Source organism: Haliotis cracherodii, unplaced genomic scaffold (genome assembly GCF_022045235.1).
Source record: "Haliotis cracherodii isolate W230 unplaced genomic scaffold, xgHalCrac1.p SCAF_11, whole genome shotgun sequence".
NCBI classification, from domain to species: domain Eukaryota; kingdom Metazoa; phylum Mollusca; class Gastropoda; order Lepetellida; family Haliotidae; genus Haliotis; species Haliotis cracherodii.
This window is the reverse complement of record NW_027266266.1, coordinates 41,789,342-41,812,058: the sequence shown is the minus strand read 5'-3', so window position 1 is coordinate 41,812,058 and position 22,717 is coordinate 41,789,342. Positions and strand designations below refer to the sequence as shown.

Below are 22,717 nucleotides of genomic sequence, written 5' to 3'. Positions count from 1 at the left end.
ACTGGCCAGGGATGACAAAGGATATAGAGGGACATGTACAGAATTGTGAACGGTGTACTAGACGCAAGACTACCCCAGGAAGAGCCCCATTAGTGAACATACAAACATCACAACCTCTGGAATTAGTCTGTATGGACTTTTTGACACTGGAACCATCCAAGGGCGGACAACAACATATTCTTGTTGTCACCGATCACTTCACCAGATATGCACAGGCGTATCCAACCAGAAATATGACTGCCAAGACCACTGCTGATGTATTCTTTCACAACTTTGTGGTACATTATGGATTACCTGTGCGTATTCATTCAGATCAAGGTGCCAACTTTGAAGGAGCTCTTATGAAAGAACTGTGTATGTTGACCAACATGCAGAAGTCTCGCACTACGCCCTATCATGCCATGGGTAATGGCATGTGCGAACGGTTCAACAGGACACTTCTCAACATGCTTGGGACACTTGACCCAGAGAGCAAGAAGGATTGGAAGAGCCACGTTGGACCTTTGGTACATGCGTACAACAGCACCAGGCATGAGGCTACAAATTATTCACCATTCTATCTGATGTTTGGGAGAGCTCCAAGATTACCAGTAGACTTGGCATTTGGTTTAGACATTGAGCCAGAGAAGTCGAGATCCATGTCTAAATACATCAGGAACCTCAAGGACAATCTACAACAGGCTTATGAACTGGCATCTGCCAATGCTAAGAGGTCTCAGACAAGGCACAAGTCAAATTACGACTACCGAGCGAGAGCAACCCAACTGGAAATTGCAGATAGGGTATTGGTGAAAAAGGTGGCATTTGATGGGAAACATAAACTGTCAGACAAGTGGGAGGAGGATGTGTATATAGTAATTAAACAGCCAAATCCCAGCATTCCAGTTTACGTTGTACAGAAAGAGCGTGGAGATGGAAAAACCCGTACACTCCATAGGAATCTGCTTTTGCCCATCAGTTCCTTACCATTGGAAACACCGATTCCTAAGCCAAGACACTCAGACAGGACACTGCTTGGACCATCCCCCAAGGAAGACAGGAGCCCCTTGTCTGACGAAGATCAGGACCAGGAAGAAGAAACAGATGACATCACCATTGTTGTTTCTCTTGACCCATCAGACCTGTCAGTGTCAACTGATAATCCAGATGACAGGCCGACTGAGGGAGAAGCACAAGACAGTGCTGTTCTGGATGAGGTCGTGACAGGAGAAGAGGAAGTGGTAGATGCTGCTGAAGATGTCCACAGCTCTGATGCCCAAGGAATGGAGCAGGATGCAGACTCTTCACAGAACGAATCACAGACTCCTGAAGACGGTCCTGGTGACACACAGACCCAACCCAAGGTCGCAGTCCCACCTATACCAGCACCAAGGAGATCTACCAGAGAGAGAACAAGACCAGCATGGCAGACCAGAGGAGATTATGTAATGTCTGCATTATCTCCATCATCATCATCACCATCACCATCATCAGACTGGCTTGGTCGTGCAGAGTACCTCAGCTCCCTAATGGCTAAGGGTGTATTTGCAGGCAGATCAGAGAAGGCACTGGATGCGTTGGTCAACTTGGTAGCTGGTAAGCAAGAATGACGAGGACGTCATTAAACAGGGAGGGGAAGTGTGTGGCAGTTACAGGTTTTGTTTTAACTGTCAACTAACCAGTAATATACCAGTAGTATATAGTGTATATAATACATAGTGTAGTTAGTATTAGTATTAATATTGGCATTAGTTATTTGTGTCAGTATTAGTATATAGTGTAAATAATAGATACTGTAGTTAGTATTAGCATTAGTATTATTATTAATATTAGTATTTAGTATTAGTACTTAATATTAGTATTTAGTATTAGTATTTAGTATTAGTTTGCAGTATGGGTTTTAGGGATTTTAATGAAGATTTGATACAATTCCTTTTAACTTAGTTATGCTTGGGTCAGTCACTACCCTATCAGCTCCTTTGTGTCAGCCAGGGCAAATGTTCTGGTTGAGTGGTTGACCCTATTGTTTTCCTTAGGGTCAGCTTTGCATGCTTTTTAACCCTCACTTGCACCTCAGTCACTACACAGACAAGTCACTGACAGGCGACAGCAAGTGGGCACATTTTAAAGATTTTGTAAAGTCAAGGTATGTTTCCAATTTAATACTCAATCATATATAAATCTATCTTTTCATAAATAAGATTATATAAATAGGTGTACGTTAAATAAGGTATTTGTTATGATGTGTGTGAGATTTAGTCAATGTCTGATTCTCCTGGACAGAGTGTTGTTTGACTATGTTTATGAGGCTATTTTCATATATGTGTTAAATGTATTGTAAGTGTGTGGACATTTATGATAGTTTTAGGATGTTTAGTAATTTATTGTGTTTTATGGTAGTGCTGTGTTCAGATCTGTAAATATGTATAAACAATAGCACTGATTTGATAATAATGTCCACACGCGCAAGAGCATTGTGTAAGGAAGCTAGTTTTATTGTACATTTAGAATAACTTCCATATTTATAGGTACTTTGATGTCACTGTAGCCCTGACCATGTAGTCGTGACAGACTAAAGTGTCACCTACACCTAGAGGCCATACTTCTGGTATGTTTACTAATCACCACATGTAAATATATATTATTATTATGATGTTTATCTATTGATCACGTTTTACACCACCTAAGAAGTATTTTGATTTGATGTATGCATATACTATATGTATGTATAATGTAATTCTAATGATCTAGCATGTTAGGACGTATACATATCCTCTATATATGTATAATGTAATCCTGATGAAGCATCATGTTCTCATTTTAATTGTCATGATTTACAAGATTCTTATTGAGTGTTATTGTGCATTTCAGGGTGTGAAAGAAAGGGTATACCACTCGTCATCTAATAAACGAATCACACCCGTAGCTGTGTTTTTGACATCATTTATCGATGCACACACATATTCTGCTACACTTGCACAATGATGATAAATTTAGATATGATTGAAACACGTTGTATAACCCCATGAAGTGATTCGCTTTCTCCATGAAACCTTTTTTCTTAAACCAATTGTGCACCTAGAATCAGTATCCTCAACAGTTTGTTTTGCGCTGCGTCTGGCAATATTCCAGCTGTATACGTGATTCAGCGTGCACGGGTGAAGTACCTGCACACAAAGCGACCTTATGGCCACTGACTACATAACTTCTATCTATAACGTAGACTTCCGAGAGTCAGAGCGCTAAAATCGCTTTGCGGCCACTGGACCTCGCAATCCCGTCGGGAAACGATGACATGCAGTCAACAAGTCAGGGAGCCTAACCTCCCGAGTCGCCTCTTACGACGAGCACAGATTGCTGGGGCCTATTCTCACCCTCTCCATGGGTCCCTGTTGACAATGTTATATAGTCGTTGTGGAACATGAAGTTGTAGGTGAGGTGAGGTGAGGTGAGGTGAGGTGAAATGGGGTTTAACGTCGCGTCCAAGATTATTGCACTTATATAGTGACGTGCATGCACGTGTATGTATGTGTGTGGCTGCTTGTACTAGTCCGGACTGATGTCGATTTATAGTGCTAGCTCACTGAGATACCATGCCGCAGTTTAACACAAATACCCACTCAGACACAGTACACTGACTCCGAGCCGACCAGTCCTTGTTTTAGCCCCTTAATGCCGAGCGCCAGACAGGGTAACAAGTACTATCTTTTAACGTCTTTTGGTATGACGCAGTCGGGGATCGAACCCCGGACCTTCCGCTCTCCGGGCGAACGCTCTACCATTAGACCATATAGGCGGTCTATATAAGTAAGTATTGTTTGTTGTTTAGATATTGGTATATGTGCACGAACATGGATATAACAACCCTGAAATAAACATGTTTGATACACTTTTATTTGCCGTTGTTTTATGTCAATTCAAATAAATACGTAATTTATATCATCACATAATATAACAGAAACCTTTGCTCAGTCTGAATTAGGACGGGAAAATATTGGAAGAAGCGCACCTAAAAGGTCGAATGGTTCCAGGGTATTTATCATAACACAATGAAGATGTAATACAATGGGAAATCAACGATGCAAATGATCTTTGGGGTAACAAATCTTCTTTCCATCGACATGCTGTATTCGATGATGCACATGCATTGTAAAATCTACAAGTCTACAGTATATTTGAGTTGTAAAATAACAAAACAATATATTTAATAAAGTATTGCATATTAAACAACAGCGGCCAAGAATGCTATTAGAAACAATAGGTCATGATAGGTGACTGATAAGGAATTTTCCATAGCTGTTTAACCTGATGCATATATTGGTCATGTGAAACACAGACCCTGAGTGGACCAAAATTCTTATTTTGATATTCTTGGCTGAACTAAAAAACGTGGAAGACATCGCTGGACAATAACTTGATATACTAACGTTTCTGAACAAATATAACGAATAACAATAAAAAAACAACTTGCTTGTAAAAACTCGTTGTGGATATTTGTTAATAAACATTGTCTTGCATAATATGTATACACTACACGCATGGACAGTGGAAATATGACAAGACTAGTATACTACATATACTAGTATATGATTTGATCTAGAACCGTGGTTGGTTTACGCATCTGTGTCATAATTCAAATATATATAAAGTATATTTACCAATCACGTGTCCACAAACCGCCTGCTCATTTTCACATCTGTGACATACTTCCTTTAGCTGGTAGATATTAGGGCTGGGACGGGTGACTCAGGTACTCGGGTCGAGTGGCCAATGTAGGACCCGGGTACCCACAGGACTACCCGGACCCGTGGTTAGTTACGTGATATATTGTTTGATCATAAAAAATATCCAGAACTCTATGCTTACACTACATGTCACTAATGTTCGCATTTCTTTCTGACTTGCACCATTGCTTCTGACCTTTATAGTTTTGAATAAAAATAACACTTTAATCATCTTCAGAGTATGCATGACCAGATCGTTTTATACCAATATTTAAATACTTTTTACCAGGACTACGCTCAAACTATTTCCCAAGGGACATTTTGCACCAAACTCTTGGGACCTGTAGCAGGTTCCCCGGTAGGATCGGGTAATAGCGGGTAGTAAATTTGGACTCGTCCCAGCCCTAGTAGATATTACTCTGACATGTTTACAAACCGCCTGCTGGAGTAAAACGGACCACTAGCACCCTCAATGCTGACCAAGGTAACACATATCTAGAGGGGAAGTACAATTCCAGCCAGTTGTGGTCAGTTAAGTACATATCTCCATCCTAATGGGTCAGTAAGGTTTACGCCGTGGTAAGCAACATTCCAGAAATATCACATCCTACTCCTCAATAAAAGTGACCCCACCCCTGACCCAACATTCCCAATAAACGTCACATCCTCCCCCTCAACAAAAGTGGCCCTTCTCCTGACCCACCTCTTCCCAAAAAAAAACACCCTACCCCTCAACGATAGTGCCGCGACCCCTGACCCACCTCTTCCCAATAAACGTCAAACCCTACCCCTCAACGATAGTGCCCCGACCCCTGACCAAACTCTGCCCAATAAACGTCACACCCTACCCCTCAACGATGTGCCCAGACCCCAGACCCACCTCTTCCCAATAAACGTCACACCCTACCCCTGACCTACCTCTCCCCAATAAACGTCACACCCTACCCCTCAACGATAGTGCCCCGACCCCTGACCTACCTCTCCCCAATAAACGTCACACCCTACCCCTCAACGATGTGCCCCGACCCCTGACCTACCTCTCCCTAATAGACGTCACACCCTACCCCTCAACGATAGTGCCCCGACCCCTGACCTACCTCTCCCCAATAAACGTCACCCCCTACCCTCTGATATGGTAGTATTATCCCACCTGCCACGTTTACAATAGTATCGTATGCTCCTACTCTGATAGTATGACACCCACATACCGTCCACACGACCCCAAACTCTCTCCAGCCAGGTCACACCCCTACCATCACAAATCGGTACCCACCCTAGCCCACATTTACGGCGTGTCCACCCAATATTGTTTCCGGGCAGGTACAGTCAATGTTTTACAACATCCATTAATAAACATACCGGTCAGGTGTTCACCATTCACACACCCTGTGTCTAAACCCGTTGCGAACTCATATTCCACGTAGCCCCTCTTCTTATCATGACCATAATATACATGTCCTGGTCCCTTCCACAACGAAGCCCACGGCACTCCCTCGGAGATCTTGTTCGATGGGGTAAGGGTAGAGTCGATATCCCCTCTCTGAACCAAACTCCTCATATGGGTCATGGCCGTCAAACACTGTTCCTCGAGAACAAACCCTGGTTCAAGACCCGCATGGACAATAATTGCCTGTAAAGAAGGAATGCATATAGTGTATGGAAGACATCGTAAAAAATCTAAATCCCCCTCATCAAATTTCCGGATGTATTGGTATCGTTCCGGTAAATCGTATCCGGGATCTTTTAAAAGCCGGGCATATTCACGCAGAGTTGTCTCCTCGTGATTTCCCCGAACGGAGTAGCAGTCTGTTCTTCGGAGAAGTTTGACCACCTCCTTAGACTTGGGGCCCCTGTTTACTAGATCCCCAACAAACACAAACAACACTGTGTCCTCTAACGTCCGAGCTTTGTCCATCAACTCTCTGAGTTCATCGTGGCATCCATGGACGTCGCCGATTATAAAGACAGCTCGATCCTGAATCGTTGTCTTGTCCAGAGTAAGATGGCACACTTCCGGTAGCGGAAGACCATATCGACTTGACCGCTCGTGGCCCTTCTTCCGGGTGGTCATGTCAGGTGAGAGTTGACAGCGACCTGAAAACAAACCGATATGGATAAATGCATCACAATCGATGAATTCCACCACGCTCAACTCGTGGGTAAATTAAGTGATAATTATATTCAGTTGAGCGTTTTAACTCTATTCAAAGTTGATAAGCCCGAGTTAAAGTTAGTCTTCAGCAACCCATGCTTGTCAGAAGACTAACGGAATTGGGTGGTCAGGCTCGCTGATTTTGTTAATGCTTATCATCGTGTCGCAGTTGCGTAGATCGATGCTCATGATGTCAATCCCTGGCTGACTCGATTAATTACAGACCGACGTCATATAGCAAACAACAACAACAACAAACAAACATGCAACAAGCAATTTTGATAAGCAACTACATCAGGTCAGGTAAAAGGTCCATGGATGATTATGTGCTTTAAAGAGTGAGTTGATGTTTAGGCCGCTATAACTTCATTTTAGTCCTATCCATGGGCAGGGCCCAAATAATGGTCTCCACTCGTTGTTATAGAAAGGTATCGAAGCCGGTTCTTCAGCATGACGAGCAAACACTTTAGCCAATACCCCATCGACCAGAAATGTCAGTGACTGAAACAGATCTGGAAATGGTGCCAGGATCAAACACAGAAAACACATTTCTACATGAAACATATGTAATGAAGAAAGAGACGTATTTCACACCAAATCAAACAAGTCCTTCCCAGTTCATTTTTTGTGTGCACATGTTACGAAAGGTCAAATTTCATTTTAATGCTTTGTGTCAATGAATAAAAATATAACATCACCAAAATATCTATGATCTAAACTGCACAGAATATTTAATAGTGTTATCGATGCGATAAACTTAGTGTCATGATACGAAAAAACTATGATATACAAACATGCCAATAATGTCACAATAAATCCATGCATACTCTATGTATGACATTGACATATAAAATATGATGGGAAATGGAATAATAATAAAAATGTTTTAAAAAAATAACGAAGAGGTAGATGGATCGAGACCACGCTCTGCTAAGAAAAGTATACGAAAAATATGCAAATGAGGTAATCTATCAAGAACTATTTTTACAGCGATGCAACGTCTGTTTTTGATAGGGGTGTCAGGTAGATAAATATGCTGCAAATCATTTGGCATTGTAACATAAATGTAGGTATGTTCCCTGATCTGATTGGTTAAAAAGTGTTGTCGAATGAGCATAACATCGCTGAATTTTTGGGGTCTCATCACCGTGTATGTATACATTAATTAATGGAACTATTTTTGAAATCATCAACATGGAGGAACAGATGGAAATTTACCCTGACTTCCACATCGGAGATTTCGATGAAATATTGAGTGAATGGGGCGACGAGACATTTTCTGAGATAATACAAGAATTTGAAGGTAAATGAAATTTACCTTTTTCCATTAATTACAAAATCATAATCATAAATAATGTAATTTTCTTGGGCTTGGCCAAAGGAAAAAACAAAACAAAATCAATTTTTAACAGAGTAAAAAACATTTATTGCAACTCTATAATGACTTTCATACATCCACCTAATTTTGTTCTTATTATAACCCACAAAAAGCTGTTGAAGCTGAAAACCGTTCTGAGATGGCCCCCGAACTAGGAAATACAGCCAGCGTTTCCGTAGAGCCCAAAGTTCAAGCGTCCAGTCACCGCTTCGCGTCCCTTGATACAAAAGCAGTACAGGACATCGTGGATAGGAACCTCTCCAAATCTACTGGGAGTTAAAATATTTCGACGTAAGCCATTGAAACATAAAAGAATACATAAACAAATAAAAAAAAATTCCTACGCAGATTCGATCAACATCAGCGAGAGTTACCTCCCTTACACCATTGCCATAATAGCAATGTAAAGCGTGACCAATGTGTCATCGCAAAAATTGGCAATAATATAACGAGATTGACCAAAATCTTAACATAAATTAAATATTTCGTTTTGTAAGATTTGAGATATGTTATACTAAATGGATATACGGAAATTTCATTTAAACACGACACCGTAATAATAACGAAATACTCCCACTTACCGTCACATTTGTACCCTGAACACGGCAATCTTTTCACTTCCAGAATGACTTGGTTTCCGAGGTTTTGAACCCACGTTCGAAGAGCTTCCTGCTTTTCAACTGAATGAGAGACTGAGGTTCTTTTATGCCGAAGTCAGAAATGCTGAGGGAGAACTTTACTCAAAATCGAGTTTTGTTGGGTTGCGTGCTGCCATACACAGGCACATCAGGGGGCCGCCATTTGAGCGCAGCATAAACATTATCCAAGACCGGGAATTTCACACTGCAAACTGCCGTCACTTTACTGTCAAACGCAGGTATTGAATCGCGAGATTTGCAGAATTACCGGCCACAAATCCGATGAATCGTTGAAGTCGTATTCCATTGACTCGTGCTCGTCTCAAAAACGACATTATTCGAACATTTTTCAGAGACAGGAGCAGCTCGCTAACGAACGTAATTTGGTACCTGTCATAGATACAAATATCCTGCCACTGTCCACTGCTCCCGTGAGTAATTTCCAGGTTAATTCTTCTGCTAATTTCCAAATAATTTTGATTATTTGTATTTCATAGTTACGCATAACTACAAATTACAAGTAAGATGAGGAACTGTGATAAAGAATTGAATTTGTGATATTTCCTGTTGTTTGTTTATTTTCTGAGAAATGAGCTTGAACATGTGACCACCCCTTTCGTAAAATGGACCCTCATTATTGGAGTACCTCGAAACCATTGATCGGTTTCGCGGCACCCCATATCATGCATCTTTTCGAAGGTGAGCACGAGGAGACGTATTACTAACGACAGTTTTGTTGTGTCATGCGCTCAGTAAATTAGTTCCTCCTAAATATCGATTTAATTAACGTTCATGTTACAATGTCGATAAATATTTCGTTTTGTAAGATTTGTGTGATGTTATGCTGAATGGATGTACGGAAATTTTTCATTTGAACACTCCGCCTTACGGCGTCGTGTTCAAATGAAAAATTTCCGTACATCCATTCAGCATAACATCACGCAAATCTTACAAAACGAAATATTTATCTCCTAATTATATGATAAATTCACTCATTTCACTCAAACATGCATACGCGGTTTCTAAAGTTACTTCAGTGGGCGAAATTACGTCTGAAACATCGCTTATTTTAGTGAGTGAATGAGTATGGTTCTACGCCGCTTTTAGCAATATTCCAGCAATATCACGGCGGGGGACACCAGGAATGGGCTTCACACATTGTACCCATGTCGGGAATTGAACCCGGATTTTCGGCGTGACAAGCTTTAACCACTAGGCTACCCGACCGAGCCCCTTATTTTAAGAATGACTTTATAAATACATTATTCATCTCGTGTATTTGCCTGTCGTAAATAATATTAGGAATAAATATCTGTGCATTGCGCACGGTAAAGGCTCGCATGACGCAACTTTTATTCGTAATATATGATACTCGGCTAATATTCTTTTTACATAAAAAAGTCGATTAAAGTAGCAAATCGCGGAGGCTTGTTGAGGATGGTTTCTAATGTTATCCACGGGTGTTGCAATAATTATCGGGGGCAAAAGGGCACGTCCCGCCTTGTTATTTTGTAAATATACGCACATTCATTAGATCGCTAAATAGACAGACGGACAGATTTATTCGGTAATGTGGGCCACATGGCCTATATTACAATGTCAGTACAATATAAATTTAGTCACGTTTTTCTAGATTTAAATATCTTATACAGGTATACAGAAGTCAGTTTTATTACATCGACATTATTGCAGTTAAGAATATTTGGAAGTGACAGGTAACCGTCATACATATCCTGTCGTTGAGTAGTATAATGTTTCCGTAAAGTCTGGTAATAATCACAAATGAAAAAGACATGGTCTTCATTTTCAATACAACCCTTGTTACAATATCTACATACACTATTTTCATTATCTGAGGGTTTTTACGTAGTAACTGAACATTAAAATTATGTAAGCTAATCCTAAATTTACAGAAGGTTCTTCTGAGAGATTTATCCTGCAAAGAATCAATATATCTTTCTACATTCAGCAAAGATTTAACATTTGAATAATGAGATAAATATTTGGAAGCAGACAATTTTGCAAACCAATTTTGAAATGCAACATCTTTTAGTCTTTCCTGAAATTGATGCAAAAAAATATTTACATCACCAACATTTTGGTAGTCCCAGACATATGAAAAACCATTAACATATAAACAATTTTTAAGATCTGTCACCCAACTGTGCTTACCTTTCTCATCTAGCTTTTTAAGGAAGTAACAACATCGTACAGGATATCTATTTGATCCCATGTGCAATAGTTTTAGCCAATATTTTATAGCTCTGATCTGACTCTGGACAAACATATAGTGGTGGCCAGTTTCCCCTAAGATAGCTGTGTTTGAGGCATATTTACCTACACCAAGAAAATATTTAAAATATGAAGTTTGAACTTTCTCTATACATGCAAAATACCTTAGCCCTCAAATTTCTGCACCATATAAAAGTATAGGACTTATTTTACAATCAAATATTTTACAAGCTGTGGAGAATGATAGGAATGATTTTTTTTGGAATAATTTATAAACAGGGATGCATGCCTTAACAGCCTGAGCTGCCAGGTTCTCACATGATTTCGTCCAAATCAGTCTAGAAGAAAATATTACCCCCAGATATTTATAATATGAAACTGTTTTGAATAAACGGCCGTTATAGTACCATTTTTCAAAGCGATTTGAAATACCCCCATTTCTAAAAACTAAACTTTCAGATTTTTTAAAGTTTATCTGGAAACCCCACTTAAAACAAAAACTTTCTAAAATATCTAATTGCCTCTGAAGACTTACAACATTATAAACAAAGAGTACAACACCATCCGCAAAAAGCAACAGCATCAAATCCTCAATATCTTGAGAAATAAATATTCCATTTTGACAATTTTGGTACATTTCAGTGACAAGATCATTTATAAAGAAAATGAATAATATCGGACTCAACATACAGCCCTGTCTAACACCCACCGTTGTTTCGAACAAATCTGTTTTACCAGAATCTACTTTAACACATGCTTTCACAGAGCTAAACATACTTTTAAGAATAACATACATTTTACCATGACAGCCTTTCTTGAGTAGGGCATATAGTAGTTTTTTTCTGTCGACATAGTCAAAGGCCTTTTTAAAGTCTATGAAGGCAGTATAAAATCTTCCTTTTGGTTTAGAGAGATATTTAGTAACAAGAGATTGCAGAGTACAAATGTTGTCCGTAGTTGAATATTCTTGTCTGAGCCCGGCTTGCGCTTCAGATATCAAGTTGTTTATTTCCATCCATAACCTTAGCCGATTCTCTAGTATTGTAGTAAATAGTTTGCCAGTTGTATTCAAAAGGGATCGCTAAAAACACATCACAAAGCTGTACATGCGTGCCGTAAAAGGCGACGGGATCGGGTGACTTGGTTGATGCAGGGATCGATGCTTATGTTGTCAATCACTGCCGTTATATATCAAGGATAACTGCGAAACAGACAAGAGCTCCATTGCAGCGCGTCACATGTGTTGCATTCTGAGGTGTGAACGAAATGTCCCCGTCCGGAACTTGAGAAATTTGCTTCACTCTAGGTATACTGGGAAAGGATTACAACTTGAATTCTACACAGACCGGACAACTGTTATCGACATTGGATTCGTTGAGTTAATTGCTTAACGTAAATAATTCCGTTTTAACGTCTCCAGACGTACAGCGAACTGCACCGCAATGAACCACTACGACATCCGTGCACCTACTTCATACTTCTTGACTGAATTGGAACGCGTCTAAAGGCTGCCAGGACAATATGAGCGTGAGTTCGAATCCCACAGCCTTGATTTGTCAGCACCATACCCCGCCGCGGAGGTTTCACCAAGGTGGAAAAAACGTCTAAGATCTGCATGACTTCGGGCGTTCCTCCAACATTTGTGATATACAGTACACTTCGTATATAACGAACTGCTTTTTGGTCCGGCCCATGAACATGTATATATGCTGTGTATATGCTTATAACTAACTACGGTTATAACAAACTAAAATTAGTGGTCCCTTTGAGTTCGTTATAACCGTAGTTTACTGTAACTGGAATACTGTTCAATACTGCGCTAAACCAAACTCACTCACTCCGGTCCCTTGTTTAAAAACTCAATTCGTTACAAAAGACTATATGATTTGTATGTATTGAATATAACGACCTAATTCTCACCTGACTATCTATGCCAAATGATTGAATGCATTGGCAGAATGTATCGATCAGCTCTCAAGGTCATTCAAGATGCGGCGGCGCAGATCGATACAACTGAAAAATGGCCAAGTGCAAATATTACTTTTGATGTCACTGGCAGTGTTCTGTATTATGATCTCTATTGTGACATTGTAACTGGTATTGATCGGTACTGTGAATGTAATTATTGAATTATATCATCTTGTTGTGTTTTCAGTATTTCACGCATTCAAAATTTATTCAATATTTGACTAAAATCGTAACCACAGACAGTAATTGAATAGACAGCTCGGCCACATCTGAGTTGAGGAACAGCTCAAGGAGTAGAGTAGGCTGGTGGGATTTGTTGGCTAGTATGTTTGGTTCCAGCTTAAATAGAGTTCACATCAGGATTCAACTGTGATGCACGGAAAATATATATAATGTAGTGATATATATTATATACACATATACCTATAGCGACAAACATACAAACACCGTTGAAAAAAACGGTATTATTTCAGACACCTTGGATGCCCAAACAAATTATCGTATTGATATACTGACATCTTGGTTGCCAGACAAATATTGTAATAATACAGTGACATTTTTGTTGCCAAACAAATATCGTGATAATACACTGACATCTTGGTTGCCAAAGAAACATCGTAATAGTACACTGACATTTTGATTGCCAAACAAATAATGTAATAATACACTGACATTTTGGTTGCCAAACAAATAATGTAATAATACACTGACATTTTGGTTGCCAAAAATATCGTCTTAATACACTGACATCCAGATTACCAAAGAAATATCGTAATAATACACTGACATCTTGGTTGCCAAACAAATAATGTAATAATACAGTGACATTTTGATTGCCAAACAAATATTGTAATAATACAGTGACATTTTGGTTGCCAAACAAATATCGCGATAATACATTAACATCTCGTTTGCCAAACAAATATTGTAATAATACACCTACATCTCGTTTGCCAAACAAATATCGTAATAAAACACATATATCTTGGCTGCCAAAGAAATATCGTAATATTACACTGACATTTTGATTGCCAAACAAATAATGTAATAGTACACTGACATTTTGGTTGCCAAAAATATCGTAATACTGTACTGACAAGCGGATTGCCAAACAAATATCGTAATAATACACTGACATTTTGGTTGCCAAACAAATAATGTAATAATACACTGACATTTTGGTTGCCAAAAATATCGTAATACTGTACTGACAAGCGGATTGCCAAACAAATATCGTAATAATACACTGACATCTTGGTTGCCAAACAAATAATGTAATAATACACTGACATTTTGGTTGCCAAAAATATCGTAATACTGTACTGACAAGCGGATTGCCAAACAAATATCGTAATAATACACAGACATCTTGGTTGCCCAACAAATTCTGTAATAATACACTGACATTTTGGTTGCCAAAAATATCGTAATACTGTACTGACAAGCGGATTGCCAAACAAATATCGTAATAATACACAGACATCTTGGTTGCCCAACGAATTCTGTAATAATACACTGACATTTTGGTTGCCAAAAATATCGTAATACTGTACTGACAAGCGGATTGCCAAACAAATATCGTAATAATACACAGACATCTTGGTTGCCCAACGAATTCTGTAATAATACACTGACATTTTGGTTGCCAAAAATATCGTAATACTGTACTGACAAGCGGATTGCCAAACAAATATCGTAATAATACACAGACATCTTGGTTGCCCAACGAATTCTGTAATAATACACTGACATTTTGGTTGCCAAAAATATCGTAATACTGTACTGACAAGCGGATTGCCAAACAAATATCGTAATAATACACAGACAGCTTCGTTGCCAAACACATATTGTAATAATGTACTGACAGATGGGTTGCCAAACACATATCGTATGACACACTAATAGGTGGGATGGTGGGATTTTAGGGAGCAGATTGTTTTCAAAGATACCCCAGCCTCCAGGACAACAAATGGTTCGCCCTCAACTACTGTTGTATATTTATATTGGTATCAATGCAGTCTGTTGGAGACGTCAATTGTAAGAAACTGTGATGATTTACCCCAATCTCCGGCTTCAACTACACTTCTACATGACTATCTGTGAGACATATACGAGCTCCGAAACGTTGCCTTTTTACACGCCACCAAAATCAATACATCTCGCCGAACTGCACTAGTTGACTGAAATAAGAAGGCCATGCTATATTTACCATATTCCTCCTGCCTGCGAGTCAGACCAAGCCAGCACGGACTCGCTTCTTACTGTACAAGCTTTAGGGTGAAATTGACAACACGTGCAATGTGGATGTTGTATGGGAATGTCGTTTCACTGATGTTATGTACACGACTCGTGTTGAGCTGGACAGGAATAGACCAGAGGGCCCCTGCATGCATCACTGCTGGCGTCAGGGAGAACAAGGCTAAATAATGTTAATAAATTTGGGTAAGAGGGTCAATTATGTTTATTGGTAGACTACGGGGCGTGCCTACTGTCTTGCTATGGTTGTATATGGCCAACTGAGATATTGACGATCACGAGATGTTTTTGTTTCTTTATCGGGGGAGGTGACCTGAATAATGAAAGTTATTTGATAAATCAGTTGTGTATGATGCGAAATTGACATTCTCTTAGAATGTACTGAATATATTGACTTGTTTGTCGAGAACCTGTTTGCTAACACTGTCAGTGCTCCGACGTAGAAACTTGAACACGTCAGCACTATATTTCATGTTATTGTTTTATTATCAAATTGAACCGCCTCCGTGGTCTAGTGGTAGAGCGTTCGCCCGGAGAGTGGAAGGACCTGTGACGAAATTACTTTATCCCCGGCTGCGTCATACCAAACGACGTTAAACGATGGTACTTGTTGTTACCCTGTCTGGCGCTCGGCATTAAGGGGCTAAAACAAGGACTGGTCGGCTCGGAGTCAGTATACAGTGTCTGAGTGGGGTATTCATGTTAATCTGCGGCATGGTATCTCAGTGAGCTAGCACTATAAATCGGCATCAGTCCGGACTAGTACAAGCAGCCACACAAACACACACACGTACATCTATATAAGTTCAATAATCTTGGACGCGACGTTAAACCCAATTTCACCTCACCTTTATCAAATTGATATACTGGTCCTGTAACAATATTCGAGTGTCTGTGTGAGTCGGGATATCAGCTTCACTGTTCACGTGTGAAGACACGTGCGGTTGAATAAAACAAATACTTTCACATAGAGTTCATCAAGCAATAAAACATTATTTTGTGTATTTTATTCAGAAAGGTCTACAGTGATAACTCGTTAATCCCGACCTCGATAAACCAGCCACCGCCATCCGGGCGATTACGGCTTGGGTCCTCTCCATGTAGTTAAAGGGGCACTTGTCCATGGAAGTTAATCTGGACATTTAATCATCCGAATGATTTTACTTAAAACCGTGAGGTGAGGTGAGGTGAGGTGAGGTGAGGTGAGGTGAGGTGAAATGGGTTTAACGTCGCGTTAAAAGTTTTGATTTGTTTTGTTTGTTTTTAACCCCGCACTCTGCAATATTCCAGCTATAAGGACGGTCTGTCAATAATCGAGTCAGGACCAGACAATTCCGTGATTTACATCATGAGCATTGATCCACGCAATTGGGATACGGTGACATGCATCAACCAAGTCAGCGTACCTGGCCACCCGATCCCGTTAGTGGGCTGCTGACGACCAAATCTAACCCGGATCTTCACGGGTAGACGCGTTAAAGATCATTGCACTGGTGGCTGTTTGTACTGGCCCTGACCAATGACTAACCACTGAGATATACCGTACCGCAGTTTAACATGGACTCGCCGTACCTAAAATACTGACCAACACGGTGTTAAAACAAGCTCGCTCACTTTCTGAATCTGGTTTCCTCACATCAAAACAGTTCTCCGAACCATATAAATTTAGAAAACTCTTCACCGATACACAAGTATCTGCCCTCAAGGAGGAACCAAACACGTCTTCACCCATAACATTCTTTTTGCAGAACACCCAGCATATCCAGATAACAATTTATGTTTTGTTTGCAAAAGCTGGGGACAAATTGTTTTTATCCCAGAACAGATATATATTTATATCACTTGTTTAAGCCAATCCACAGATCCGCTGTGTTCTGAGCCATGCTTCATACCTATAATGTTTTGTTACCCGCCCCGTACAGAGGGCAGGCACAAAGAGACGAGCCCATCTTGGATATAAAGCTGTGATAAATTACCTGTGACTAAATTACTTACTGGAATTATCCATTGATAATAAATAACTCGCTATGAAATACTAACTTTCCAAGTTTTCAAGCACAGGCTTTAGTCATAGTCAGCGTGTTCGTTGCAACATCAGCTTATTTTATTCATCAAGTGGTCAGAGTGAGTGAGTTGGTTTTAACGCCGCTTTAACAGTATTCCCTGAGAGAGATGATAGTTTAAAGAAGGTGGCTATTGGGAGCCTCTGTTCCCACTGTTTGTTTGTTTGTTATCTCCCCGGACCTTCACGGGGATATGCTCCCGCTGTCTGTTTGTTTATTCTCTCCCCGGACCTTCACGGGGATATGCTCCCACTGTTTGATGTTTATTCTCTGCCTGGATCTTCACACGGATATGGTCCCACTGTTTGTTGTTTATTCTCTGCCTGGATCTTCACACGGATATGCTCCCACTGTTTGTTGTTTATTCTCTGCCTGGATCTTCACACGGATATGCTCCCACTGTTTGTTGTTTATTCTCTGCCTGGATCTTCACACGGATATGCTCCCACTGTTTGTTGTTTATTCTCTGCCTGGATCTTCACACGGATATGCTCCCACTGTTTGTTGTTTATTCTCTGCCTGCATCTTCACACGGATATGCTCCCTCTGTTTGTTGTTTATTCTCTGCCTGGATCTTTATACGGATATGCTCCCACTGTTTGTTGTTTATTCTCTGCCTGGATCTTCACGGGGATATGCTCCCACTGTTTGATGTTTATTCTCTGCCCGGATCTTTACGGGGATATGCTCCCACTGTTTGTTGTTTATTCTCTGCCTGGATCTTCACACGGATATGCTCCCAGTTTTTGTTGTTTATTCTCTGCCTGCATCTTCACACGGATATGCTCCCTTCGTTTGTTGTTTATTCTCTGCCTGGATCTTCACACGGATAAGCTCCCACTGTTTGTTGTTTATTCTCTGCCTGGATCTTCATGGGGATATGCTAACACTGACTAGTTCCAGTCTGGGTCTATACATTGTAATTAATTTTATGTGTGAAAGACAATTATTGTTGCTGTGTTATTAAGGTGATCATTGACGTATTAATCATTGACATTACGTATGTCATTGAATAAGATTGACATACGTAATAAAATTATAGAATATAAAAAAAACAACAAGGTGATATTGACGTACTTGATTATTCAGCTATCATATCACATATCATATCGACCGCCTCCGTGGTCTAGTGGAAAGATGGTACTTGATGGTACCGTGCCTGATGCTCGGCATTAATTGTTTGAAATAGGGTGCAGTAATCTGGGAGGTGACGTTAAACCCCAATTCATCTCACATGACATAACATCATTCACATAAAATCACACCTCATCACAGGGGCAATCAGGTAGCCTAGTGGTTAAAGCGTTCGCTCGTCACGCCGAAGACCCGGGTTCGATTCCCGACATGGGTACAATGTGTGAAGCCCATTTCTGGTGTCCCCCGCCGTGATATTGCTGGAATATTGCTAAAAGCGGCGTAAAACCATATACACTCACTCACACCTCATCACTTCATTATCATCACGTAACGTCACGTCACTTCACTTCACGTCACGTCACATCACGTCACGTCACGTCACGTCACATTACTTCACTTCACGACACGTCATATCACTTCATTTCACGTCACGTCACGTCACATTACTTCACGTCACTTTACTTCACGTCACGTCACTTCACATCGCTTCACGTCACTTCACGTTACGTCACGTCACTTCACTTCACATTACTTTACTTCACTTCACGTCACATTACTTCACTTCTCTTCACTTCACGTCACGTCACTTACTTCACTTCACGTCACATTACTTCACTTCACTTCGCGTCACGTCACGTCACATTACTTCACTTCACTTCACGTCACATTACGTCACGTCACGTCACGTCACATCACATTACCTCACTTCTCTTCACTTCACGTCACGTCACTTACTTCACTTCACGTCACATTACTTCACTTCACTTCACGTCACATTACTTCACTTCTCTTCACTTCACGTCACATTACTTCACTTCACGTCACTTTACTTCACGTCACGTCACTTCACATCGCTTCACTTCACGTCACGTCACTTCACTTCACATTACTTCACTTCACTTCACTTCACTTCACTTCACGTCACATTACTTCACTTCACTTCACTTCACTTCACGTCACATTACTTCACTTCTCTTCACTTCACTTCACATTACTTCCCTTCACTTCACGTCACATTACTTCCTTTCATGTCACGTCACGTCACGTCACATTACTTCACTTCACGTCACTTCACGTCACATCACTTCACGTCACGTCACGTCACGTCACGTCACATTACTTCACTTCACTTCACGTCACATTACTTTTCTTCACTTCACTTCACGTCACTTACTTCACTTCACGTCACATTACTGCACTTCACGTCACGTCACGTCACGTCACATTACTTCACTTCACTTCACATTACTTCACGTCACATCACATTACTTCACTTCACGTCACGTCACATTACTTCACTTCACGTCACGTCACATTACTTCACGTCACGTCACGTCACGTCACATTACTTCACTTCACTTCACGTCACGTCACTTCACTTCACTTCACGTTACGTCACATTACTTCACTTCACATCACTTCATTATCCTGAAATCAAAGCGTTTCATAACCAATGAACGCTTTGCAAGCTAAACAAAGTTGAAAAAAAGATGTTGGATGATATATATAATATCACCCTCGTGTCTTTTGATATCAAATATATCAATACTCGTCCAAAAAGTTTAAAACATCTCAGAAAGCCTTGCACTCGTGTCGAATCGTGCTGACAGAGGTTATATCAAAAGACATGAGGGTGAGATTTTCTGTATGTGTAGACATTTCTAACAGTAACTATCTGACAGCGAGGTCCCCGGGCTAACGGGATCCTTTGTTCTCACATACTTACCTCCGTGCACTGAAGGCTGCGTGCTTTTAACGAGACACTCAGAGTCTATATACATGGTTTTACTCACACCCTGAAATCTCCGAGTGGAATCTGACCCGCTAGACTTGAGATATTTCTTTTTTGGTTTCGTTAAAAATAGGTAATACTATGTGAATCTCGTCAATATAAAATATTTGATTGAGTTGAAAATACAATTTCTATAATTTGGAACACTTGGAAGCGAATCGCATTATAATACAATAGAGCTTGATCAAGTCTTGCTATTTCCGAGAACACGCCAGTTTGTGAGGAACGGGTGCACTATGAATGTGCACTATGCATGAAGCTTATTGTGTAAATCCATGTAACAGTGACATTTGAGATACCATTAACCGGTGAATGAATATGTGTGTTTTAACACACTTATACGTCACTATACCGTTGATAGGACTGCTGGAGTGTCGTCGAACTGGACCACCTCTACTACACCTACTACCACAACGTATATGATTGTACGGACGTCGACATTGTTGACGGGATGAGGAGACTGATAATGTTATTATCACATACCTTCAAATTAGCTCGCTTCCCTGCAACTCGGGCAGCAGGTATCCGGGTCAGCCAGACACATCTAACATCCTTGTACAAAGCAGAGAAAATGTAACTTTACAACAGGTTTACCTCCCAACCGCGTACAAATATAGCAACACGTGGGCATTAGCCTCTTTACTGATCGCTGTCGGCGTTTTACAACGCCCAAAAATCGAGGCGGCCATGTTCCCATAACATATATATATATATATATATACGCTCTGTACTTATGTCACAGTTTTAGAAAATAAAAGTACACTGAGTGCGTATTCAACGCACGATTGATGCAAAACAAAGACACATGTCGCTCAATGGAGTAGCTGCCGTTCAGGGAACCGAGTGAAAACACGTTGCACATTCAGATGCGTTTGTCACGTTCCTGCAGGCTGTGTCCCACGTATTGGGCTTTTGTTAAATAAATGTAAGTGTCGGTTGGGTTTCTTAGGCAGGGGACTATTGATCATATATACATCTTATGTCGCTGTGTTCACTATCGTGTCAAGCACTTGGCTGTTTCAATATATCACGATCCATGTATACAATGCATACTGTATGTACTGTGTGTAATGTAAAGTGGTGTTTAAAAGCGGGTCCTGCCTCAAGTTCGACTACGCCTTGAACCAATGCAAGTGTATGATTAAGATATTATTTGTTCATGAATATAATATTGGAACGTTTTATCATTCTCTGGAGGTAGTTCAATTTGGTTACGCCAGGGCCAACAATTGTAATCTTTGAAGGAGATTTGTTTGTTTGTCTGTTGTTTGTCTGTTGTTTAACGCCGCACTCAGCAATATTCCAGCTATATGACGGCGGTCTGTAAATAATCGAGTCTGGACCAGACAATCCAGTGATTGACATCATGAGCATCGATCCACGCAATTGGGATTCGATGAAATGCATCAACCAAGTCAGCGAGCCTGACCACCCGATCCCGTTAGTCGCCTCATACGACAAGCATAGCCGCTTTTAACGGGAAGCATGGGTTGTTGAAGACATATTCTACCCCGGATCTTCACGGGTCGAATAATTGGCATAGAATGCGTGTTCAACATTGCTCCATGGTAGCCATTTTGAAAATCGGATTCGAACCACTTGAACTTATTTAGGTGTCATCATTAGTGAGAGCAAGCATGTCAGGTTTCAGTTTCATTGCTTGATATATTTTCGAGATGTTTACCCTCAGACGCCGGACAAACCAGTGATTGATAGTATGAGCAATGATCCATGCGGTTGGGGTACAACGACACGCAATCAACCAGCAGGTCACCTGACCAACCGAACCATTAAATCGCCTCTTAAAACCAGCATAGGTTACTGGAGACCAATTCTAACCCAAACCCCCAAGGATGTCCTACCTAACACATTCAGAGAGCAAAGGATGAGGTTCTACTACACCAATTCAGAACCAGTTTGGACAGTGTGGTTTTCGTAGCCTTCAGTGCAGATCGAGAGATATCTGCAGACTGTGATTGGAGGATATTGTGTAAGATTTTTATGTCTTTTAAATGTACATCCATCCAGTTATTAAAACTGACCATGTTTTTCTATATTTAGTACTGTCCTTCTTTTTGATGACTTATGCTGAATGTGACCACAGCTTTTTTCAAGTAGGTGACATTTGGTGCGAAGCTGGGGGTGGTGTGTTTAGCTTCCTGTACTCGGAAAAGGAGCTGGCTAAGTTAGTCATGTTTTTGTTTTTAATGCTGCTCTAAGGCCAATCTGTGCACACACGCACAGGTAATAGCTGGTGAATGCTTAGTTAATTTTAAAAAAAATATAACGTTACCATAGAAGTCTATGAGAAAACATTTGGTTGTGTGTAACCATGATAGCGGAGGTGAACTTACCGGAAGCTCAGTTGCAGCGGCCATGTTGTATTACTGACCCATCG

General features: G+C 40.4%; 1 protein-coding gene across 4 annotated transcripts; it reads right to left on the bottom strand.

Annotated features, from left to right (window-relative positions):
• Positions 1 to 5,821: 5,821 nt before the first annotated feature.
• Positions 5,822 to 22,717, bottom strand: LOC139455818 (bis(5'-nucleosyl)-tetraphosphatase PrpE [asymmetrical]-like). 4 transcript variants are annotated; one of them, XM_071237367.1, is made up of 4 exons: positions 22,674 to 22,717; positions 20,803 to 20,871; positions 13,024 to 13,116; positions 5,822 to 6,797 (listed from the first exon to the last, which is right to left on the bottom strand). In XM_071237367.1, exon 4 carries the CDS (start codon positions 6,772 to 6,774, stop codon positions 5,989 to 5,991), a length of 786 nt encoding a protein of 261 aa, XP_071093468.1. In that variant the 5' UTR covers positions 6,775 to 6,797; positions 13,024 to 13,116; positions 20,803 to 20,871; positions 22,674 to 22,717; the 3' UTR covers positions 5,822 to 5,988. The 4 variants fall into 4 exon arrangements, with proteins under 4 accessions (XP_071093468.1, XP_071093466.1, XP_071093467.1 ...); XM_071237365.1 differs by lacking the exon at positions 13,024 to 13,116 and having other exon boundaries at positions 22,674 to 22,716; XM_071237366.1 differs by lacking the exons at positions 13,024 to 13,116; positions 22,674 to 22,717 and having other exon boundaries at positions 20,803 to 20,905.